Genomic DNA, 26,881 nt, shown 5'->3' with positions numbered 1-26,881 from the left:
TACAAATGCCTTAACAATTCCACCAGAACAGAACAGAAGAAGAACAGAACACAAAGAAAAGGAGACTCAAAAATCCCTACTGCATGTCTAGATCACACAATAGAAAAAATGTTTTGTTCTGTTTATTAGTAGAATAAAAAAATCACACGGAAATTGTTTTGAGTTGAGGTAAAATAAAAAATTGTGAAAAAAAAGGAATGTTTTCACTTTTGAGGCTTGAGTAAAATTTAGAAATTAGAATAGAGTTTTAACTCATACTCCAGGCTCAGGATTCTTTTGTTACTTAACCCCAAAGGGAGCAGATTGAGACCTCTGGTATAGATTCAGTTCCCTCTAGCAGCTCATTGAAGCCTATCCCAATCATAGCCCGTCCAGTCAACCAATGAAAGGACACTGGAGGACGCAGCCTTTCAGTGAACATGCAAAGACCCACATAGACACAACCACAGAAACTTGGAACTTGCTAGCGCTCATTGTACTGTCACAACCCCACTGAACTGAACCCAAACCCTAGCAAGACACAATGGAAGTCAAGTGCAGGCCAGCAGGTTCCCAAGTAGTGATTGTCACGTTGGAGATGAGCCATACCACGCCTTGGCTTCCATTTCAGTCCACTCAGGACTTCCAGGCTCTTCAGTCCCCATGATTTCTCCTACACCAGCTTCCTCCCCTCATTTGCTCCCAACAGCTCGCTAGAGTATCTGCTCTGGACCCACACTGCAGTTCCCCTAGGAATAGCTCCAGAGACTTGACTCTTGCCAGCCTTCATGACATCTTCACAATCCTATCTGACATCACTTTGGGAATGCACTTTGGATTTCTCCTTTTCCAGCGTCTAGCCAAGCCCTAGCCCTAGCCCTAGCAAGAAGAGGCAAGAACAGGCCAGTATGTCTCTAAGCAACGACAAGTTAAACCACCATGGGTTTCCACTTCAGCACCTGAGGAATGCTAGACCCCAAGGCTCTTCCTCCCTCAGGTTCTCTCATGTCAGTCTCCTGCACTCACTCTTCCCACAGCCAGCCCAAGCTCCTTGGGCTTGGACCGCATTACACTCCCTCCTGAGTAGAGCCTCAGGAGACCTGGCTGTTGCCAGCCCTCACCATACTTTCATAACCCCCATGATTCCCCACTCCAGTGGTCATACMTCTTGCATTTCTCCTTTTCAAGGCTTTAATCTCTCCCTTCCTTGTCATATGTTCCCTAAGGGCCGTAACGCTAAGAGTAGAGAAGATGAAAGCTGTAAARTAGGTAATTTAACGTTGCTCCTGGTTAGCCTCCTTCTCCAGTCTGTTTTGCTGAATGCATCTCTGTTTAGCATCTTTTTTCCTTTTTTCTCTTGGCTGAAATTCTGTAAACTAATGCATTCTTTAGTCATATAAATCATATAAGCGCCTTCTGGTTTAATCTGTATAAACTGAGATTTTAGGCATATATTTTGATGAAAATACCTTAGTACTCCTGATGTCTTTATCATATATTGTCTGAGGGCATCCACAGTGGCTCAGTTACAGGCCTCATTCCACTAGGAACAGTGAATTGTCACATAAGCCATGATCCCATTACAAGGTTCAAAAGTGCTGTCAATGAACAGAAGAGCTATTCTCATTTTTGCTATGACACTCTGTGTATTTGCCATACATGTATATACATTGTAAAGTCTCAAAAATAATTTAATTTAAATGATCTGTTAAGATTTAGGCATGTTTTCAGCATTCTATTCAGTTTGTGTTCTCAGCATAAATCATAACAGCTCCTTTATGATAAACTGTATGCTCTTAATGCATATTAAAAGTCACACACATTTATTATAAGCCCACTGTAAAAAGAAAYTGTATCATTAAGTAGTAACTACTCTATGGAGTTGAGCTGTTCTATAAACTTCAGTGAAAAGCACTTTCTCTTCTGTATAAAGGGCTTATCCAAACTTCAGTTCTAAAAGTGAAAATAAAGTCATTGAGTAGATTCTTCTGAGTTACAGGAGCACTTAAATAATACTGAATGGCAGTAAACTATTACATTTATTCACTATTTTTCGATTCAAGTGCTGCTTCAGCTAAGTTCCACCCTAAACAAGTACTCAACACTAGGCTGGCAAAGCATTTATTCACCTAGGCCATTAACGAGAGTACAGAATTGATCCTGCAGAAGAATAACTCTGGAAGAAAAGAAGAGGAAATTAGACACAAGAGGGAGAGGACAGAGGGTGCTTAAATCATCACTGATGCCAATTTTTTTTTGTCGTACTACACTCTCAATTAGGCAGATTCTTCAGAACCATTTGAGCCAAGTTTCACATGGTGCAAGCTTTTTTAGGTGGGCACTAAGTCCCTGAAAAGATGAATTTTTAACAGGGACACTGTCAGAATGCTAGCTACAGCACTGCTAAAGGGTGCTGCTATGATCACATTAGATTATATTACGGATGGCTAAGAAGGTTTTGTGAGCCCGACCACAAATTGTGACTGCCTAATTTATAGCATTCTTGTCAAAAAGAAATCAAATTTCATAGTTATGACATTTCTTTCTGGAGCACTAAATGTTAACTTTGCTGATCATGCATATTTTCATAGAATAGCTTATTTCTAAATGGCAAACATGATATAAAAAGAATAATGACTTCACTGAAAACCTTTATAAAGCAGCTTATTCTTACACCTATAGAAAACAGGCCAAGTGGTATTTTAGACCATAGAAATAGATAAACACTCAACATATTCAATTAATTTTTCCCATTTTAGGTAACATCATGTCATAATTGTATTACATCTAAAACAGTCTTTTTGTACTTATTACATAAACTTAAATACTGTTGTCATATGATAAAAATCGTATTGTTGATGGATAACAGCAGCAACAGTTTTACATGTTTCCTTTTGTACAAGGATTTCATTTTCGTTTTAATTGATAGTCATTCAGAACTAGATGACTGTACATACAGGAAGGAAAGGACAAAAGAAGCCTCACACCATAATAAAACTAATCTACAGTTTCCGCACTGAGAACAAATACRAGAAAGATAGAGCATCACTTGCCAGGTGAGAGCACTGAGGAGCATGCTGCACCTCTGTGGCATTAGCTACTGCTGTATTTTCCTCTAGATCATGCAGGCATAATTCCCACTAGAATGCTCATATAACCTACTGTTGCTGTGGAGATGCTACGTMCACTCTGTTGCAGCACTGCAGAAAGCTTAACTAACGCCGGCAAGAGCCTGCCAAAGAGCATGCTTTAAATGTAACTGCTTGGAAAAACCCTAAGATACATCACATACAACTAGCATGATTTACATGTATATATTTAATCTTCATTAGAAATACCGATAGCACTTAAATTACAATCAAATCTTATTAAGTCATTTGCTGCTACAAAATATTCTAATGTTGTATTTAAGTTATGGTTTTCTCCAGAGGTCTCTAGAGCAGCTAAAACAAAGGTTACTAGATAAACTAATGGATTAATTTCCAACAACTGTGTGTCTTGTGTTAACCCTAGGGCAGTTAGACATCAGAGATACCAGGTGTTTCCACCACCTATTCAACAAGTGTGCAGACAGACTGACGAGGAGTTTTTAAAGACTTAAATGCTAAGGGGAAAAAATTCAAAAAAACTGCTTTTACTAGCCTTTCAGAATCAAATAACAACAAAATGTAAACAAAATTGAAGTATTAAGAACAACATTTGCCCTATTTGGAAGCGAACTATCAGTAAAAAGGAAAATCAACATGATGCAAGTTTGGAGATGCTCAGGGCCAGGAAAATGATCAGAAGAAAACTGAAGATCTGAAGACCTCTAGAATTTCAGCAACAAAGAGGTGTTTTATTTTGTGTTACTGTAATTGGATGAAACAGATTTGCTTTCTTGAAAATATGCTGAATCCGTAAACAGGAGCGTGAATAATAAACATGTGGTTGTGAACTACTATTTTCTTTCCCTGCTTAGTGTAGAAACAAAATTTTCTGCAGTGGCAAGTTGCGACAATGAAAAGTACAATGCAATCCTSACTAATTCATTCTCACAATATCCCTGTAATATCCAACTTTGCATCAGTAACTTTACCATTAAAATGTTTTACAATAAAGACAGACGAGATTCAGTTTAGCAAACCAATTAAAGTCATGGGAATTAAACAACTCAGAACTTCTGAATTCCAGAATGATAGGGATGAATTAGTGTATATGAACAAAGTCAAAATAAAAAGAAATGTACTTTCCCAAACAGCTCTATTTATGTAGAACTCCTATATTTAAAAAAATACAGGAAAATGGACCAAAATAATTATCTAACACTGACAAAATTTTGTTTTGTCAACAAGAAACATGTAGGTGGTGCAGATACACACACATAAGTTAGACTGATACAAGTTTTAATTTTTGCTCAAAAAACAGGGCAGACAGTGTTTAGAGAATCCTACAGTATCCATTTTCCACATGCAGTAGCCCTAACTTYTTTCCACTTCAGAAATTTCTTGTCTCAACATGTTTTTGGTATGTGACAGGTCTCAAYACAGGTACAAAATTTTCTTAACAAACTATTAGCAAGGGAATATCAGAAGCCTTTTGAAAGTCAAAACACATTTTATCCATCTAGAAAGAAATGTTGGCTACATGGCTACAGCAAACTACAATCGATAAGGTGCTTCTAATGGTTTTCACATCTACTATCCTATTSTAGAAGGGAACCACACTAGAGTCCCTGGTATCTTCTACAGCATTTAARTATAACATTAAAGTTTCATTTTAAACAGCATTTTAGAATAGCTTTTGATATTTAACAGATTTAGAACTGCTTATTCCCCTTGCATCTAGTGAATCTTAATATCTGCTTTTAATTCTGTTACACATTTGTAGACAGAGCAGAGCAGAGCATCTTACCTCTTTGACTTGACTGTTCTTTTATGTTCTTACTTGCTCAAACAGAAACAGCAGACTAGGTGTGCTAAAGGGGATATAAGCCCATAGCCTTGTACATTCCCCAAAAGGTCACTGTAAAGGCGTTTCTTAGCCACAAAAGAACCATTTTTTCCTAAGTTTCATGGATGATTCTTACCTTTATAACAGAGGCCCCTGCCCTGGAAAGAGGACTGTGCATTTGGGCTGCTGCAGCCATGTTAGCTATCGTATTGAGGTGGTTCATCTGATTCATTGCCATCGCGACCGAAGCAGGAGGTAGGCTGACGGGAAGCAGAGGGTGCGGCATCATCATAAACGGCAGATCTATCCCTAAAAGAGAGCAYAGGCAGGTTAAATGTGTCAATTCCTCATTTTAAAACCCAACTCCTAAATTTTTAGAGACTACATTGACTTCGAAACTCATCTTTATTATGTGTTAATAATTTAAAAGTTATATAAGGAATCCAGAAAAGGTTATATAGCTTATATTGGTGAAAAAAACTTACAGTTGTAAAGTAATAAAACAAAAAAAATATCCCCAGTGCACAAGTTCAGTGATCTCTATATCGGTAGCTTTAAAACAAAAATCACAAACCATGCAGATATTTGTGAAGATATTTTCAGAAAGATCAAAAGAATATTAATTACTAATTTTATTTGCCAATGTACTCCTGCTTCTACCATTATTAGTTCACATAAAGAGCAATCTGATGCTAGGTTTTTAAATTTGGTTTTTATATTTTGACTATTCCTTGAACACAAGAAGCTGTGGATTGGATTTTACAGTACTACTGTCATATTGTACAGTCTGTGAATTGGAATATGGAATGTGACCTCACAATTTCAGATTAGATTTTCATTTCAAAAAACACCATCTCAAATTGTCGTCTACTACGTATATAAATCAATTTAAGAATATATGAACTGCACTTGCGCCCATATGCAGATCCTAACATTGCCAGAATGGTGCTGTTACTGTTGGTAAGAATCAGATTCCAGAAGTTGTGTTTCATTAGCACCTATTCCAGCATGTGTATAACTTGTCATATTTACTAATGACTAAAACACAAAGCAAGACAAATAAACCAATCCACACAGAAATCGCTTCAGGTGTGTTTGCATTTAAGAATTCTTTAGAGAATTTACTTGAAGATCTCTACCTTTGGGCAACAAAAATTATTTTTTTCAGTGAAAACACTCATTTTGCCAGTCAAAATGCCTTATAATTCTTCTAAATGAAATTTGGATTAGAAATTCTCACCATAAACTTGAGGTGCAAGTGGTAAATAGCATAATTATATACCCACTCATAACTATGTGCTATGCACATTAATTATTTCTAAATCTTTTTTTTCTTTACACTTTTGGATTTATCTTAATCAGTATAAATATAATCAGTCATCAGTATAGTCAGTCATCATTTTCCTGTATGACAGAACCTACAAAAATATTATTGCTTGATATAGTTTATGTTATTCCAACGTAATTTATTGTTTAAATAGATACAAAAAGCACCATTGCGCCCACCACAGAAGGCAGGATTTAATAAACTCTGAGCTTCCACACTACTATTTAGCTTGAGTATATTACAGTCAACTACTGTTATGTCTTATGATTCGCTATATTTTGCTTATAGGATGATCCCTGTCAATATAAATTATGATAGGTAATAAACAAAGCCCACATACATCTCCCTCCACTTTAAACCACACATAACAATCCTCTACAGCGCTCATACACGAGCTGTTGTTCCCTGCACATCTCCCTTCACAGTCCAATAATCACTCCTCGTACTCCATAGAGTTCCAAAACTCCCAGACACCATCTGTCCACATTGAGTTGTATGTCTACTTAAAGTCCAATTGACATGCAAACTAAATGCAAACTACAAACAGAATTTAACAGCACATCACCAGTTTTAAGACACAATCCGTCAAACATTTCAGAAGACTATGAAGAAAATATATCTTACACTTGCAAATCATCGGACATAACGTCTGACATTCAATAAACCCTTTAATAGCCTATAGACATTTGCCTAATACAAAATCTACTGCAAAGATATCCTGGAAGTTTTCTTGAACAGCAGAGAACACAATATCCCTACATGTAAGACATGTACAGATACCAAATCATGTAAGAATATAAAATCAAAGAACAAACTACAGTGAATATGAGTCCTGTAAGCAGGTAATTGTTAATCACTGGCTCTTAAGCAGATCCAGAAATGCTCAGGTCCCTACTTTCCCATGAACAACGCAACACATCTTGTAGGAGTCATTCCAACAGCCCCGATTTCTTCAAGTCTGGGGCCCTGCATAGGTAGCAAGAAAGTATCTGCTCCTAAAATTTTACAGAAGAGCCAGAAGTGTCATTCTCTGGTAAAACTAACACCAAAAAACAACTCTAAAACTTCAAGGATGAARAGCTTAAACAAATAACGTGGATTCAAAAATAGTGTGACTTTTCTTTATCCACTATCATCTTTTAGAATTAATTTTACTCCTTATTAATTTTTAAAAATTAATTCATTTTTGTAGTATCCCGAATATCTTTTTTGAATAACCTTCCCTTCCTTCCTCCTTTGGGTACTGAGAAAGGAAACTGTGACTCCCCCCTCTCTCACTTTCCAAAGGAAGGGAAGATGGGTTTGAAGGGACATCCAAACTTTAAGTGTGTCATTTCTGTTCCAGTTGCTGAGTGCAGCAAATAGGCTTTCATATAGCTGGCAGGTATAAGGCAAAACAAAGCACAAGGATTCGTTCTGCTTGCTTTTAACCAGCCATTTTGCTCTTATCCCTTTCTGAGTGCTCAGGCCTGCACTGGGACACTTCTGTAGGTTCACTGTGGACTGATAAACCTCTGCTTGAAACCATACTCCAACGGATGTGCCTATTTCTTGGTTTCAGCAACTTTAGAGCTCCTCTGAGGCATGGAGTTTTACTTTGTTCCAGCACTTTACAGTGTAACACTCCATTTCTCAGTTACAACTAAACTCATCAGAGCTCTTTTATCCTCCATAACAAAAAAGCCTATGTAAGCCTCTCCATGTAATGGAGAGGTACATACTGTTGGTGAGCAGGTGATTCTGCTGCAGAGGACTGAGTGGATGGGCATTTCCAAGGCTTGATTGCCCCGACAGTGTGGGATGGCCAATGCTGTGCTGTGATCCTGTTGTAATGGGAGATTGAAGTTTCTCCTTATCCCAGGATGATTCACTCCCACCTGCAAAACAGGGTACGAAGGGATTGTAAATGACATATTCCTTTCTTAAAGACATTTTGCTTGGTTAGCAACAAACTAATACTCTTTAACAAAGCTAAGAACCTAGTGCAAAAAAGCACTAGACACCTACATCTGAAAAAAAGTTAAAATCGRGGAAAAAATACAATTAGAAACTTTCAGCATCATCTACCTTCAAAACAATAGTTTCTGGAAACAGAAATCTAAGTTGAATGTTTAAGGAAAAAATGATCCAAGTAAGTACCACTCATGATTAAGTATGGCAGAACGGGAACCCCTGAATCTCTGTGTCGCAGTTTCCTGCTATCAAGCCGTATAGTGCCTTCCATACACTAGTCAGCTTCCATCTTAGAGCTACTCATATTTCTTACCTCTGCTAATACTGCTGGAAGGCTGCGCCAGCGTTCATTCCTCCAAAGTTTAGAGCTCTCCTAACTGTCAACTTAACATTACTACATGAGCAGGTTATAACCATTTATTCTTCTGTTATGCTCTCCTTGCTTCTATGCTATCTAAGACAACTATGCTTTTTCTTCTCTGCTGGGTTTGGCCATGGGGCTGTCCAAAGTGAAAACCTTCAATTTGGTAGGTTAAACAAACCAGGCATTAGGTAAAATTCCAGGACAGGACCTGGAAATTATTATTTTTCAGGAATTTAAATTTAGAGTTCAAATATCTATTATGCGCAGTAATTAATGTCTAAACAGAAACAACATATATCAAACTAAGCACTAATTTCTTTGGTCTAAAATATCTATCTGGAGTTCTGAAGACTCTTTTCTGCAATAATTTCATAGATTATAGTTTCTGTTAGTATTGAATATATATATATGAATAAAAACAAGTTCGTTTTTAAAGGCAGCTAAACAGATCATGATAGTAAATCYTGAAATGATCTGGTCTGCGAAACAAACAACCTTAAGAAAAATTCTGGAGCAAAAAGATATTCTAGATACATGCCTTTTTTCTCAGGTATATAACACATTTAAAATTAGATAGCAGATTGTGATGAAAATATGTAACTGYAATATTGACACCACTTTGCATTTATGAACAAGAAATTCAATTAGAGTAAGTAATAGATTACTGTGATACAGTAGATAGAGGCAGCAGGCAAAAAACATTTTAACTGAAGATGGAAGCAGCAGAAACATTCAACATTCTTTATGGTAACACTTAGCTAATAAACACAATTAATACTGCTAAATGCAGAAGTTTGAAAGATCAATGACTGAGGAAAAAGGAAATCACTCCATCATTTTAGCACTATGTCCAAGTATGAGTTACCTTCCTATAAAAGATTTGTAATTTGTAAAATGATGAGTAATACATTGACCAGGAAAGAGACAGTGAATTACATCATAAGATATAATATGGCATAGTGAGGCAATTAGAAGCACTACTTTGGCTAATTTTGTGTCAACACTTCTATCATAAATTTTATATTGGTCTTTCAACATTTGATTGATACTTAATATTCAAGTTATTCACTATGACTATTGTGAAATACAGGTATTATTACTTGGTAAAATATTTCTTAAGTTAAATCTATAATAAAATAACAATTTACTGACGAAATGTTTGGTATCCAACCTTTTCAAATGACTTTTATCTTTCCTCAGATGCTTTTCCAGTGAATTCGAATTTAACATTTACATTTTAAACCATTCTTTTCTAGAAAATATGCATCACATATGCCACGGCATAAATATTTTTGCTTACAAAGAGATTTTGTATGTGATTCAGGCAACAGCCACGAAAACTGCACAAGAACGTTTGTCACAGAGATCTTTGAAGGAGGAGAAAACACTGCACTCCTCATCAGAAAGCTTCACTCATGCTGTGGGCCTCTAATCACTTCCCACTTCCAGGCACATACAGGCTAAACTTCTCATTTACTCATTACAAGTTACTCTTATATTTATTTGTAGATCTTTCTCTTGGCTTTCCAAAAACTTCACTGATTTATCTGTCAAATTTGTGTGGGCCCTAAGCTGTAATATCAGAGTGCCCTACCAGCTTTCTGTGCTCTGTTTTGCAACTGCTGTATGTTCTGGAGGAAGTACTAATATTCCTATTTCACAGATTGAGAACTGCACTGTAAAGAGAACTGACTTGCTTAAGGTCACGCAGGAAACCTGCGATGGAACAGGAAACTGAATCTAGATTATATCTTGTAGTCCAAATCACTGGATTAGTTTTCCCTACAAATGGAGACAATAATAACTTTTTGCCCGGAGAATTCCACTCATAAATCTGTTCTTGTATTCAGTGCCAGCAACACAAGAATAAATTGCAATACACTTATCTCTACAGTCCATTCCTGTTCCCTATCACTTCTCCTTGAAGAAAGAAAATAAAAATAGTTCTGAGTATCCACATATAACAAAAGTGCATGTTAAACGAAATGCATCACATAGCCTGCAATATACCCCACAGTTGATAGCTTATCATATGCAGTACAGGGCAAGTCATGCATCTACATACCGGACAAAATCACAAAAAAATAGCTAGAACTAGTGCTTACCTAGTACTGCTCAGTGGTGAAGGGTAGTAAGATTAATTAAGTCTAACTTACAAGTGGGAAAGTTSAGGTGCAGAATTATGAAGCCTTGTAGAGCTTGTGGACTAATGGTGAAACGTCAAGAGAGTCAAGTACCGTGGGTCCTACTCTTGCACTGTACCCAACAGATACATTCAATTCATCCTGCTCACAGTGAGGAGCAGAACAGAACTTCCTTTGCACAGCTAAAGATAACAGCTTTAAAAGAAAACTTGTATCCTTCCCTGCAGCTCCTATTTCCATATGGTATGAAGTAATTACAAATAAATTAATAGTAAGCCAGAACTATACTCACATTATAAGCAAAACATGCAAAATGCAAATTGCTGACAATAAATTACATTATTTTAGTATAATGCATCTTTCAAAATTTTTCCTTYGTTTTTATGCACATACATTTTCTTACTAAATAACTCAACTGTGAGCACAGATATCAGCAAATATATMTTTTACATATATACATCAATTTGTATTGTCATAATCTTTTGTTACTGTAACTATTAAAAGTCAATAAGAAGTCTGTAAGATGTAAATAAAAAGTAAATCATCTTTAATATTTGAAATTGAGGTTTGGCTACAATTTTTCAGCAGACTGTTGTTGTCATTTTTTGTGCAAATATGTATCATCAATAAGGCAAAAGTGTCACTTTTCATAATACCAAGCAACCTTGATACTACATCCTATCCTTGGTATCATAAGCTTACAGGTGAAAGTAAAAATAAAACTTCATGACATGAAATATGCAACATGTGATAAGAAAATAAATTTATATGAGGCAGGAAAGTTTGATTTTTTTTTTTCATTATATATTCAAAAAAATTGGTATTTGAAAAATCTTTCTAGGAACTAGGAAAAGAACTAGTTTCTTTGTCCCTACTAAGCTAATGAAAACTCTCAATGTTTATAAGACACTAGATAAGGAGTCTAAAATTAAACAATGATCTATATTACTGTATAGAGAAAGATCGACTTCAAGCAATGTCTCTTAGGGTATGTATGAAGCAAGATGGAAAAGAGAAAAACATATGAAAAAGAAAGCCAAAAAACAGCACTTAAAGGAAAATCAGACAACAGATAACAGCAATGTGACTTAGGTTACATATTGGGCATGAAGGGAAATAAAATTTTACTTATTTTAAATAAGAGGCTTTAATTTAAAAACATTAATAAATTGATTCATAAGTGTCATAAGAATATTTTTGAAGTCCTCAGATGTATGCTGATATATCAAAATGCCAATACATCACTCGCACACTTTACAAAAAGCTTTACATTTAAGACTATCATCAGTTACCCATACGACCTTCTCTCCAACAGATAAAACTAAAGACAAAAAGGTAACTTTTCCTTATCTTGTTTGCATTCTAGTTGATCTTGTCCTAGAACAGATTGTACTTGGCACTAAAAAGGGCAAGAGAGACAATCTCCATCTTTGAGACGCTTGTCCCAGTCTCAGGCCCCCACACAGAAGCAAGCGCAGGGACTGCAGTTTTCTTAAACATAGCAGCTCTAAAGCCATTAGAAAAAGGTAGCAATATTAGCTGCGCAGCCACCTTGAAGAATATGTTGGCTACCCTGTAGAGGCAGATAAAAAAAGTCTGACCTGCTTCAACTACCCTGCCATACAGAAAAGGTGTGACACATAATCTTTATTATTACGTTCAGATTTGCAGGTAAATGTATAATATGGATCAAAAAAGACCTTTAGATTGTCTGCATCGTACATGCCCACGTACAAAGAAATGTTGTGCATGCTTCAAAGGGCACAGAGAAAGAGCGAAGCTAAATGAGTTTGGTAAGAAAAAGAGTTATTTACAATATATGTAATAATTAAAGCCTGGCATTTAGCAGTCTTACTAGGTTATCCGAGAGAACTGATTTATCAGGGCATGAATTACACATGTTCAATTTAGCAAATGTAAAACTAATGCAACAAACCCCAGTCTATTCCCTTCTAAATCACAATGCTGTGAGAAGTGAGAAGTAAGCATTCCCTTAATACCATTTTACAGCCAAATTCTCTGTGTCACTGTTACTGTCCTTTGTACAGGGAATTCTGATGTAGATAAAATTAGATTACAGGTAGCACAAACAAATATGTGAAATCAGCCTAAGCTATACATAGACACTCTGCTGATGATACATACTGTACTCACAGCTCTACAAAACACTTGCAAGGTTATTTACAATCACGTTCAAGTACATAAGCAAAGACCCTGTGTTTAAATAAGTTTCATCCTGTTTAGTTGAAGAAAATGAAAGTGATAAGTTTGGCCTCATTTTTCTGAAAATGTTGCTGCTCGCACATCTTTTAGTTTTGGTAATTTTAAAACATACTATTACAGCTGAATGTTTTCTAATAGTCAACTACTCTGTGCATTCATATTCTTCAAAATAAATCTGAAAAACTTTTTTGGTGAAGATATAGTTGCAAAGATTAAATTAGTGTCTTAGTTTTTATGTATTGAAAGATCTCCAGAAAGTAATCAAAGTTCAATTTGGTGACAGTTTCTTTTCATTTAGTTTCAAATTCATTTTATCAGCCTTAAAACCGTTTGGTCTACCTAAATGAAATCCGCTCTGTCAGAGGTAGCATTGAATTGAACAACCACAGTTTCAATCTATGTCTGTCATTTTATTTTTTGTTGTGATACATTTCTGAAAAATTGAACTCAAATTGTTAAAAGCAATACCATCTTTACTGTCCAGTTTTATTCTAAAACTATTTTAAAATACATTTCTCATGCCATTGGACATATTAAGCATAATATCAGCTCTAAAGAAAGTATTCAGCACTTTGCTGCTTCAGCATTGATAATTTCAAAATATTTACCACCAGTAACTTCTTTTATCAGAGTCCTATGCACACTTAAATCCTATGAAATTTTTGGGGCTATCTAGATCCCCACCATCCCTAAAAAAATATGTCCACCAATTTTGTTGTATGTTTACACTAGTGAACAGTGCCCAACATGGAAGCAAGATGTGATTCTTGTATGCACTTTTTATTCTCTTCCAGATGCGTTAAAATTCTAACTGTGGTCTCCTGAATACATAATTTCAATAATACAAAATTACTGCAATATTGCAATCACTTATCTACACCCCCATTCATCCTCATGAAGCAGTGTTCATACTTCATGAAATAACATGTTAGGCTTTATTATATGCAGTGCTTTACTGGATTTCAGCTGTTACCAATCTCACATAAAGGTATACACAGGTATTTAGTGCTCAAAACATTGACATCCTTTATTTGTCCTGTAACAGATACAAAGGATTTTCCATGCATTTTGCAATAATTGAGTTTAAGAAAAGAATAAGGAATTGGTCAAGGAAGCAAGGTTAGATTCTGCTGGAAGGATTCAAAGCCTCCTGTCAAAATCCTGCCAGAAAAAGTAGATAGCTCATTAATGCTATCTGGTCATTTTAGAACGATTGGACATCTAATCCAGGCACCAAATTTAAACACTGATTATACAAAGTAGCTGAGCCTTCTTTCTACTCACTTTTTATCTGCTTCTATGCATACCTACCACATCTGTGTTACTTTGGGCAAGACACCAAATAATCTGACAAATTCATCACAAATTCTAGACATATGATCACAATTTAGGCACTACACTGTAGCCACAGCAAGTGCAAGGCATATCTGATGCACTCAATTAACACTTTTGGCCTATCTGCCAGCATTCAGAGACCCAGTGTATTCAGGTGTCCCTGACAATTCGTTCTTACCAACATCCTGATCTCATGTTGATCTTGGGAAAGACAACTAGTCACAAGTTTGGGGCCTCACAGAATATCCTCTCTATGCTGAAAACATGTCAATCAACAACTTTTTGTCAACTCTCTTCATGATACCAGAATCTGAATGTGCCAGGAAGAGAATATYAAGCAGAAGAATAGTTTTTCAGCAGTATCACTGGAATGTCAGATCTCAATGCCAACAAGAAGCCCAGTAGAGCCCACATATGCCTCAACAGTATAAAATAATCTCCATGATATCAAAAGCAGCTGACAGTTTAAACAATCTCATTACAGACATATAGTGTTCATTTACCAACGGGAAAAGATCACATGCCAGTGTGTTAAGTACCACTTTTAGTCTATACCCAGTTTGAAATCCAACATACCAGTAGTAAGAAATTCAGAGAAATCAATATATTACATATTCTCTGCCTCAAAAGAAGCTTTTCCATAATCACGACCAAAAATAGCAGTCAGCTTTTGGCTAGATTCACAGATCAATAAATAATTGCTTAGTCTGAACCAAGAGATGCTCCATAGACCTTCATCTACCTAAATTCTCTGAAAATGTCACTACTGACTGAAACTAGAGCAAAATTAGCATTCCCTTCTCCGCAGATACTACTTTTTCCAAAACTGAAACACACACTGGCCTAACCAAGTTAACTTGATTCCTGGTCAACTGTCACTTTCTTGTCAGAAGAACCTAAGACTGTTCTGGGTCATGCTTATGACCCATTTAGCCCAATATTCTGTCCCCAACAGAGGCAACAGAAGATGCTATCTGTGGAGATCATGCAAGCCTGGTCACTTTCTATGGTTCCTTATTGCACCTACATTGCTTAAACTTTCTTATTTTAAAACAGGACTCAGATTTGTTTGTTTAGATCACGATTAAATCTTGGATAAATCAGTCCCCAAAAGAATGACATCTATCTGAAAATCTGAACTAAAGATTTGTAATGCATTTTTAAGCTTTAATGCATTGATTTGTTTAGCTGCATTTACTCAGCTGTATCAAGCTTTTGGACTGTGCCCTACAAGAAAGCCATGAAAGTGTGTAGGATAGGATATTAAAGCTGAAGAAATCCAGTGATGGCTTTACTGGGCTACTTCCAAAAACTTATCAAGTGGTTCAGCAGATGTAATTACCGCTTAGCCCTGCCAAAGCTTTGAAATGTGCCCATTAATTCAGCAATTCCCAATCTGTCCATCAGTCAGTCATACTTAAAAAATATGTCTGTCACAACTTAGGTGAAGTAATCTGTTGATAATTATACAATAAAAAGTCATCTGAAATCTGAATATAATTTCAAAACTTTTTGCAAAGTCTTAATGACATCAAAATCAAACTTTATTTCACAGCAAACAGGATACTGAAGATACCTAGGAATATGTCAGAATATTTTATTCTTCTTAATTCAATGGGTATTATCCAATTATTTCCAGAAAGATCCTTTTTAAAAGATAAAAGTGGAGATGTGGTATTTATTTAGGAACTTAACTATTCTTCTCAAAACTATCAATTTTTTTCCTTTAAAAAASACCAGAGAAAAAGAAATTAAAAGGCAATAAATATATAATGGTTTTTAAAGTTCCCAAATTATGATCCTGATTACAGAACTAAAGTACCATACAAGATAGCACCCCCCCCTTTTATTAGGTACTTTGCAAAGTAAGACTGTATCTACAGTAGGGTTCTTCAACCAAAACAAATATTGCAATAATACTATCAGGTGCTCAGTGTCAAAGACAGCAGTAACAGTGTAAAACATGGCTCTTTTTTTCTTTTATCACCGAGTCATTCATCCCTTCTAATTACATATATAGAAATGCTGATGGCTACTGAAGTAAGGCACAGAATTTTCTCTCCTGTTCCAACACCAGTGAAGACGAACTACTGGCTGCAGCAATCCAATCTTTTCAGTAAAACAGTCTTCTGTAGACAACAGCCAGAAAATGTCCTCTCTCTCAAATAATTAATAATAAAAAATGGAAACAAAAATGTGGGAAACTTAAAGAGATTAAGGAAAAGGAAAGAAAATGCAATAGGAAGGAAGAAGCTTGATAAAAACAAGAAAGGTATGGGCTAGATCTTCAATTGTCTTGGAGCTCAAATTGGCAGTACCTTCATGTATCTTCATGAATACACAAATTAAAAACATACCTCAGTGTTCTATGCCCATATTAGGAGAGGGACCATGTTAGCTGATTGAAGTTGGAACACCAAAGCACCCCATTAAAGTATACTTAAGCAAGGTGAAGCATTACATTTATAGAAAATTTGATACAAACTATTTTTTAAAAAAATCATAAGGTATGCTAACATGCAAAAACACTTGTCAAAATTAGCTACCTATGTCCATTCTCCTTATTTCCTTTGCTGATTTGGTCACACAAATATTAATTGAACAACAAGTTGCTTCCTAGGTAGGAAGAAATGTGACAAACCAGAAAAAAGCACAGACAGTTAATAAATGAAATATTTATTTCTCTTTAATCTGATATTTAACCATGCAATAATAAAATGCAGAAATAATAAAATTCTCATCTTTACATCAAAAGTTAGATATTTATGCCTTCCTATCTGTAAATTAGTCATGCTATTTCAGATGGGAGGGCATTATAAAGATAGGAATAATGGCTTACAGAATGATTGCATAAGAATCGCACAACGGGTAACGTTGGAAGGGACCTCTGGAGATCATCTAGTCCAACCTCCCCCCTCAGCAGGGTCACCTAGAGCATATCAGACAGGGTTGCATCCCAGCAGGCTTTGAATATCTCCAGAGAAGAAGACTCCACAACCTCTCTGGGCAACCTGTTCCAGTGCTCTGTCACTCCCACAGTGAAGAAATTCCTAAACACAAGAATGGCTACAGTTCATTTAACCTGATGTCTGCAAGAATAGCCAAATGCAATGCTTAAGGAAGGGTGTAAGTAGAGAGAAACCCTACAGCGACAATTTCCCAGAACACTCTCCAGCAGTTTGTGCATTACGACCTTCATGAAACAGGTAGTCTTTGAATTTAACAATCTTTAGAGGATTTTTCTTCCATTAAATTTAACTAGTGTAAATTTTTCACCTCTACAACATCCTGCAGCAGAGTTCCAGGTACCTCCTTGTTTTGGAGGTGGGTTGTTAACCTGACATTTACTACCTTCCTTCGATGTCCTCTAGTTCTTATAGTGAATTAAATTAATGAAAAACATGTTTATTCTATATAAAGTGTAGTTTTATTCTTTGAATTAGGGAATTTACAGTTAAAACCTACACATTCTGCTGGATCTACATCACTGTCAGAAGCACATACAAACCCTTTCTTGCAAGAGAGAATTGAGATTCTCTGTCACCCAAGGTCCCTTTTTATGAACCTCAGCAAATTTGAACTAGTGAACAGATAACATACTTTCACACTTGTATGGCAAAATTGGGTCAGGGAGATTTCCGACAGCTTACAGAAAGTGGTTTTGACAAAAGAGGGCTCCAAAAATCTATATGTACCATTATTTCAATTTACACCACGTTAGCAAACTCAGAAGACAGAATAAGGTTTAAATGTTCAATACTACTTTGAAATATAACATGGGATTATGGTTCATTCTTGCACAAGTGATCCACTCCCTTGTGCACTCAGGATGATAATTGAGAACATTTTCAGTAGTAACTGCAAGTCTATTACTACTAGTTTTTCTATAGAAAGCTAACAATACTGTATGAGAACATGCTATCTCTTCTGGTTTAGGACCATCAGCGAAGTAATCAAATGTCTTCCATTGCAGGAGCAAAGTCTTTTTTCAGAAACATGTGAATTTCACAGGTAGAAACAAAGTAAAAATTTGGTCTGTGTTTGTATTACTGTTGATGATGCACAAGCCAAAAGTAGAACAGCTTAATTTTCAGATCTTGACCATGGTTTATAGGGCTAGCTGCCAGAAAGAATAAAATAGATACTTCCTTCTGAACTGAACAACAGCAATCAGCAAGCAAGGAACTAGAATTCAGTTTCTTATGATGACAATTGTTGACACCTTCAGTGATCATAAATCAAACACCTTTTTTTTTTTTTTCTTAGGTTACTTAATATTTCCCCATAGCTGACAACTGAAACAACCACTTAGATGACACACTGTATTTTTTAATGTGACTGTAACTAGCCAGACAATTGAGTCTGATTTTCAGAGGTTCTGCAAACATCTGACATCCACAGCAGATAGGTAATACTACCACAGGAAATCAAATCATTCAAATTTCAACAATTTATCATTTACTAATTCTTTGAAATAATTCTCATGAACAGCACCAGTTACAGCTTGTAATCTTCTGAGTGAATTGGTAGTGACATAAATGAATTATGTATTACTATCTTCTCAAAAATTCCGAACACTGAAGAACTCTATATAATGCAAAGTATGCCTTGAAAGAATTAAATGTAGTCTGTGGCACTTCATACTTACACATTTGGACAGTCTTCCAAACCCTGTCAAGTTGAAACATCTACGCAGAACCGAATGACACTGGAGATTTTATTAGAGAACTAGAAGCTGCAAAAGTGATGTCTACCTGTTAACATTTTATACTGAAGTTGAATGAAATTAGGAGCTCCCCAATGAGATTTACTGCCATAAGCCCCAGTCACCATGAAAGATCATTAAGTGCAGACACTTGCTCTTGCACAGCCCCAACAGTCGTGTCACTAAGTGGAACACGTGCAAGGTATATACTGAAGATACGCAGCTTTTTTATATATCTGGCATTTGATTTCTTGCACTAAGTTATTACTGACTTCCAAAAAATTTAGAACTCTGCCAAAACCGTAAGAGCTTTGTGAGTAAACTTAATTCACATAAAAGGTCAGCAGTGAAATCCACAGTGTTTCACTTAATGTCAGTCTAAAAATAACATGCAAAAAAACCCTGAACTTCGTTAATAGCCAACTTCATACTTCCTTTATAACATGCTTTCATTTTTGCACATAGGAATAGCTGAATATATATCTAACTTGGACATCTTATATGTTTAATGAATCTTTGATTTTCAGAGTATTTTTCTCATTTACCAAACCTAGACATTAGGTGCTTTCATTTAGTCTCCAGTGCAGCTGTTCTCAATGAAATCAGTGGAAGCTTTGTATTAACTTCTCAAAGGCGCAGGATTAAACCCCTAAAAATGACCAACAGTTTCAAAGATACTATATTTTAAATTTGTTACTGTGTAAAGCGATTCTAAGTTTTCAGATAAGCATGTCTTTCTGAAATATAAAAAAGTAGATATTAACAATAATCAGCACAAGCACTAAGATGTTAATATTAATGCTAAATAAAGTGAAAATTTTTCTGAAGAAGAAAAGCTAAGAGGCTTTAGCAACAATGTATAATAGTACCACTGTGCTATTACACACAAAATGAACTTACAGCCTCAGTCCTCTGGACAGAATTTATTTCTGCTTGTGGTATAAGTATGCACCACCTTGATTATCATTTAAAAAAATATTGACAGCTTGCCTTCTCATACCAATGCCTAGTAACAAATTCCAAATGTTTTGTCACATTTCTTGTGAGCAATGCCATCTGCCAGAGGTGGCATTTCATGGCTGTTTACCCTGACTCCCTCCAAGAATTCATCTGCCACTATCTAATGCTGCCTGAATAAAGGGGATTAAGACTCTGATGCAACAGAGACTATTGATAATTTGGTATAATTGGGAAGAAATGAAGATAAATGAGGTTGAGGATGGAGAGGCAATTAGTTGAGCTGCCTGTACAGCTGTGTTCTCAGCCTAGCTCCCCTGGCCTTTTCTTTGGTGAGGTATGTGCAAATTAAACATAATGACAAATACACTCTTCCCTAAGCTCTTTAGTTTAGGAAGCTTGAAGATATGATTTTCACTTCTGTGATTCTAGATAGTTTTCAATGAAAAAAGTCACAGTCACTGTTGAGACTTTTAAAGAGCAATGTACTTTTGAGCAGAACACCTATGGCATAATATCTATTATTTCAAACCATTGCTCATCATTTGGCAATGGGAAGCACTGTTGCAGTTACCATGTTTTAAACTGAAAGAAGGAAGGCTACTGCTTACCTTAATGAAAAAGAGAGCTCTGATTAAGTCTTTGATACTGAAATCTGCTTCTCATTCTGTAAATACCCTCTGTTCATGTAACAGGCCAAACTACAACATCAGAGCATGACCACCCTGCAATGAAGATTCTTTAAAGGCTAGACCTTTAAATTTTGGAGCTGGATCTGCATTTTTTATAAGTGTCGGTCTTTAAAAATACTAATTAAAATGCCTAACGTAACATGTCTACAATAAAAATTTTATACTGCAGAAGACCTCAGAAGCAACAGACTGCTAGTCAGGAACACAGTAAGATAACTATCTTACCCAGATATGAACCTCATTTATACACTATCTTGTTCAGGTAAGGCCAAGCAATCAAACTTGGTATACCTTGAAAGGTAGTTAAATCCAAAGTGAACATGATTAGAGAACAAACCTCCAAATTAGAAGGCTCAGAATTTATAGTTTAGGTTGCAGTTCTTTCAAATTTACTGAGATCATTATATATTTTTGCATATGTGTATAAATGTATCTAAAAACACACATATCATTTAAAGTAAATATGTAAAAATACATTTATCATTACATTTACCATTATATTACATTTACATTTATCCATTTCACAGAAGATTCCATTACAGGTTTTCATAAATCACAAATAAAATAATGCAAGTGCTTTAAGAAAGAAAAGTAATATTTACAGAAGCAGTTTTCATTTACTGACATGCTTCCCTAATTATAGGCCACATGTAAATTCTCTGATCTCATACGTAAGTGGTTCCATCTGAATTAGTTCTTAGATGGGAGATTCCTCATATAAATTACACATTTTCCTGTGTTTGCATTATCTTCAACTATTTTTAAAAATAAATTCAGTGATTACTTGAAGAAATGTTATTGTTAAAGACATAATCAAGCTCCTACGCACTCAAGGGATTTTGATGAATTCTAGAAGAAAAAGAAAGTAAAAGTTCTAAAAGAACAACGATTTAATAATTTATTTCATAAACATTTCATAACATAAACTTTCAACAGAACTACTTTTTATAGTAAAATACAGTTCTTCAGTATTTATAAGAAAACTGAAAACATTGGAATTTATCTCCTTCCAAGTTCATAGAGCTTCTGCTCTGTGAGCAACGTTTCCCTCTGATTGTTTGCATCAGCAAACACCTCCTCAATCTCAGTACCGCACTCTTGCCCACTATCTAGAGGTCAATCAACATTACAGTTCAGCTTAATTTAATGTACTTTTTCATTTTGGATTTTCTACAAAAGACTATGAATAGTGGGCACTTTATGAGGGAAACATGCCAAGAGAAGAGATGAATATAAAAAGCAGTTTATACTTCAGTTTAAATCCACCTTAGGTTTTTATTATTGAAGCTGAAAATTTGGCAGATGTGATTGTTCCTTTATATATAAAACAAAGTTTTTAATATATAGCTCAGAATAGTCTTTTTATTAGTCTGCAATATTCAAACTGCATATATTGCACTTCCRGTCTTTTACTGAAACCCTCTTCTAATTAACATTATAAATGAGTAAAATCATTTGTTGCTCATCTTCCACCTTAACACTTTACCAAAGTATTCCAAGTTAATCTTTAATCTTGGGATTGGTAATGTACAGTGCATGCATTAAAAAAGTCACACTGAGTAAAGGTTTGGTTTTCCACTGGGAACAAAAGGGACATATCCTGGTTGGAGAGAAGGCCAGGAGCTCTTTCTGACTCTGCCGGGTTCCCCGCACCTGCACCACAGCTGCACACACTTACTGACATTCACGCTGGCAGCCTCCATCTCCTGGGATGGCAAAGGGTTGAGTGCTCTCAAACAAAGCAAAAATACAAATCTCTGTGGGTGCTCCTCAAGTGTGTCAACATTGCCGTAGTCGGCAGTGCCCAGGCCAACCCTCATGTCTTTTCTTTAATTTTACGTTTGGGACAATCAGTGCAAGACTTGCCTAATATCCTTACACCTGGACGTGCCCCTTGTCTTTCACCCAGAGCTACGGCATTAGTTGCAGCACGATGAACAGCAGCTGGCTGAAGACTCTGCTGTCTGGCCAGACAGGATGGGAAAGGCCAGCGGGAATTTTCAGAAAGGACAGATACTGTAAGAGTGGTGTGACTGAAATCTAAGGAGTGACTGCTCAAGCACACGTCAAAAAGAAGATCAAAATTGTTCCCTAGCATTATTAGATTGTGGGAGAAAGGATGACAATTCTGATTACACTTCCACAGCCTAATGGAGAGCAAAARGCAGTTCCTGACTGAGCAGGCTGGAAAGCAAAGAAAAAGAAGGTGGTAAAACAAATAAACAGGTGAACTTTTTTACCTGTGTTGAATAGGACAGAGAGAACTGGAAATTAAATATTCTATTTTTCTCTTATCTTCCTCTTTGTTCTCTCATTTCTGTTTTAAAATGTTTTTATAAGTCTATCTTTTTTATTCCCTTTATTATCTTCCCCTTGTATTATCTTWTTCATATTCCCCTTCCTCAAAGATGGGTGCTAATTCTCTTTAAATCAAAATCCTTTCCCAAAATCATAAAACGTGAAAGACGTGCAGTGATTTCAAGGGATTTGGTGAGGCCCTCACTGAGGAAAATGCTTTGTATTTTTACAGGATCCCGTCTCACTGCTTTTCAAACACCTGAGTGATAGCAGCTACACTATAGGGCTACACATGAAATCTAAAGTCAGACATGTCTAARTATAAAATAAACAACAAATTCTTTTGACTGCTGGAGATTTTTCTATTTATCTGTATCCTACTTTTAAATTAATATTCCTTTTTCTGTTTCATAATGCTACTCTACAACAGTATTATGTAAGATTTCTAAAGCTAAAAAGCCTACATTACAATAAAGATAACTATAATTTCTTGAAAGCGAACTTGGAAAACAAGAACATATAACTTTAAAAGTATTTCTGCAAGTAGTATTTTACTTGGCTTCCTAAAATGCTATCACAAATACTTAGTCGCTTCTCTTCAGATCAGCTTTTTGAAAATGGTGTTGGAATTGTATATATCTGGAAAGTGAAACATAGGAAGTATCTGGCAATGCAGCTAAGGGACAATCTAAAAAACACAGAAAGTTCCTAATGGAAAAARTATTTTTTTCTGAATAAATGCTGCCCCAATCTATGAACGTGACCTGACGAGATGTGATCTGTGGCTCACTCTGGTATTTACAGAAAAGAACTAACAGAYAGCTGTAACTCAGAGTCTAGGATAATAGCCATGGATTTCAACAGACCTTTAGAGCTCCAAGCTCCCAGCTCACAGGCTGGGAACAAAAATATCAAAAGGTTCCTGTCTCTAGCACTACTAGTGTCAAGGTTAATGAGCTAAAAAACTTGTTAAAYTGATATTAGCAAACTAATGACTTTTTTACAGTATGATGCATGGGTTTTAACAGACAGGCTGATGTGGAATATAGCTAGTCTTAACTGAATTAGAAGTTATTCCATGTATACCATTAAGACAACTGAAAACGGTGGTGCTCTAGGGTAACTGTATCCACTTCTAGTTTTACCTAGTCCGCACTACTGTCACACACCTCACAAGCTGCCACATATACATTTAACATTTCAAATTCAATCACTGAATTCAGAACACAATCTCCTGCAAAATGCATGGAGGAAAGGAAACATTAAAATATGCAAATATTGTGACTAGTGTCAAAATYGGGAGCTTTTGTTTAGAATTTCTATGGAGTACCAGTAACCCTTACAGACCCTTAACAACAGAGCCTTAGCTTATGATGATTATGCAAAAGATACACTCAGCAGCAGAAAAAAGGGAAAAGTCCTTACTGCTGTAAGCCATTCAATAGCTAAGATCAGCTGCAGGGGAGTAAAGCAACATGCTCTTTCTGCCATAGTATCCATCAATACAAGTCTTCTCTTCGTGAGTAGAAATGTATGGCTTTCTACCAACTGCAAATGCTTGTGCTGCATGCTGGGGGAGCTTCAGCCCACTGGGGAATTTTCTGAATTTTATTTATGGTGAAGGGGAGGATGCTGGAGATAAGAATTTTTTTGAAACATAAAGAGACCAGCTTCTGTGAAAATTTTAGGAGAAAACTGTAAAAAGTAGGTTAGGGAATAACAGATCTTCAATTTTGAACTGAACTTTAAAATAGAAACTATTTAAATAATATGAACAGAGAATATATTATTTAAAAATATTTTTACATAGAACACACAATACATTAAAACAGGAGAAATAAATGCCTAGTATCCATGTCCAAAATAGATGAACAAACATCAGGGAAAAAAAAGATATTTAATGAATCACATTAAAAAAGAGGGAGCTTATGAAAAATAAATGGTRTTTGTAGATGATTAAATTTTGAAGGCGAGACGTTGTATAACTGCACTAACCATTTATTTCAGTGTCACAACTGCATCCAATACATAAAATACTTTTCTAATCCAAACTGAAGATTCAGGGCTACCTGATTTTCTATTTATGCAGCACAGAGGCAGGATTTAGGCTATAATTATTCAAGGCAGTTTCAAAGAATGAATGTTAGTGTTGGATAGAAAAATGAGTATCAGTTGCTAGCAACAGGACAAAGTATTTCTTCTACAAACTCAGAATCATAGAACTTAAATTGAGAGGGGTTCATTAATGATTACTACCCTAACTATCAGATGCCTACGAGTTTTGCCCAAGTGTCCCTCTGTTTAGATAATACTTCCCTATTAAAGTTCAATCTGCCACTAATATAGAAATGTTATTTAACATACAGTCTATATCCAAATAATTTATAAAATAAATATTTATATCTTTACTTATATTTAAAATTATATTTATAAAATAAAAAAATCTTACTCTTCATAGCTGTTTTAGTATTTTCTGAAGGACTTGTCTCCTTGGATCTAGGATCTTACAAAGAAAAGAAAAAGGAATAAAGCTGGATTCAAATTCCAAAATATATCTACTTAGTCAAAATCAAGAAKAAGAATACACGAGCGGCTGCAAATGAGGGAGAATATTTGTCAAGGATGAAATACCAAAAAATCCCTCATGTCAAATTCTTACAGACAATCAATCAGAAAACAGGTCCAAAGGAACAGTCTAGCCTGTTAGACACTTTCTCCTGCTACCTTTCCAATTTCTATTTAAAATAATAGAAAATGAATAATCAAAACTTAACTAATATTATCTGTCTTATAGYGAAAGGGGAAAATGCAGTCTGTCATGTCCCATAATATTAATAATTGAATTTACAGATATCATATACCTGTATGATTCTGGAATTCCCACAAGTCCCAAAGAAGATTTTTGTCTCCATCCTTATAGTAGTCTAAGGATACTGTACAAATGCAGAACAGACACAACAAGACCTTCAATTTCTAGGTTTTAAACATCAGCACATGTCTSATCTTAAAGGCAAGCTCAACATTTATGTCTTGTCTTGGTGATAAAGTTCATGAATATATAATGAGAGCAGAACAACTCTGCTACTGATTAAATGTCAAAAAAGGTTTTATTGCCAGATTTACTGTAAATACAGAAGATATACAACAAAAGATATTAATAGCAGATAGCTCTCTACGGTTAAAAAATGCATATGATATGAACAGGAAATACTGATTTTCACAATATCAACTATCAACTTGAATTAACTTTCAGTTGATTTGTAAATACAGTATGAACTATAAAATGGCCAAACTCTTTTGAATGAAATGCTTCACATTCAATGGCAGATGTTAGCATTTTAGGCTCAATATAGTAAACATACACTGCAGAATTCATCTATCTACCCAAAACTCTGGATCTTTATCAAAATTTATCTAAACCTCTGTGGACATTGAAAAGAGAAAACGTGAAAATATTCAGATATAACATGAAAATTCAGTCAGGGCAGATGAAAAAGTAGAAGGAGCCACTATCACAGATTTAGATGAGGGTTGACTGTTTATGTAGCTCTCCTGCAAAAAAAAAAAAAAAAAAAAAAAAAATAGTGGTTATAGTAGACTGTAGGTGAACACAGGTCAGCAGTATCATGCTTTCAGGAAATGTCAGGAAAGTGAGAGTTTCACATGTATATACAGGATAGCTCTATGCGCAACTTGGAGACTCTTTGCCCCATCCTGCTCTACATGGATGTGTACAGCACATGGATGGTCTCGGCTGAAGTACAGTGCCCACCTTGGGAAACCTGAATTCCGTAAGGATATGAATCACACAGAGAAAGGCAGAGGAGAGCAGTGAGAACTCATGGGTGACCTAGAAAATCAAGGATATGAGGAAAGTCCAAAACAGCAGGTGTATTTAGTGTAGAGAAGCAAAGATAAATAGGAGACTCACTAGTAGTCTTCACTAGRTTAAAGACACATTCAGTAAAAAAG

General features: G+C 35.6%; 1 protein-coding gene across 1 annotated transcript in view; it reads right to left on the bottom strand.

Annotated features, from left to right (window-relative positions):
• The window catches only part of DACH2 (dachshund family transcription factor 2), a 175,190-nt gene that overhangs the window by 63,436 nt on the left and 84,873 nt on the right, over nucleotides 1-26,881 (bottom strand). Inside the window, exons 4-5 of the mRNA XM_085319733.1 lie at nucleotides 7,960-8,115; nucleotides 5,048-5,220 (exon numbers count right to left, since the gene is read on the bottom strand). Of these exons, the coding sequence (XP_085175859.1) occupies nucleotides 5,048-5,220; nucleotides 7,960-8,115 (329 nt within the window). The remainder of the gene's footprint in view (nucleotides 1-5,047; nucleotides 5,221-7,959; nucleotides 8,116-26,881) is intronic.

The sequence above is a fragment of the Rhea americana genome, unplaced genomic scaffold, assembly GCF_003343005.1.
Source record: "Rhea americana isolate MKP2758 unplaced genomic scaffold, rheAme1 scaffold_6, whole genome shotgun sequence".
In the NCBI taxonomy this organism is placed as follows: domain Eukaryota; kingdom Metazoa; phylum Chordata; class Aves; order Rheiformes; family Rheidae; genus Rhea; species Rhea americana.
The sequence above is the reverse complement of the archived record's forward strand: the minus strand, read 5'-3'. Positions and strand labels throughout refer to the sequence as shown.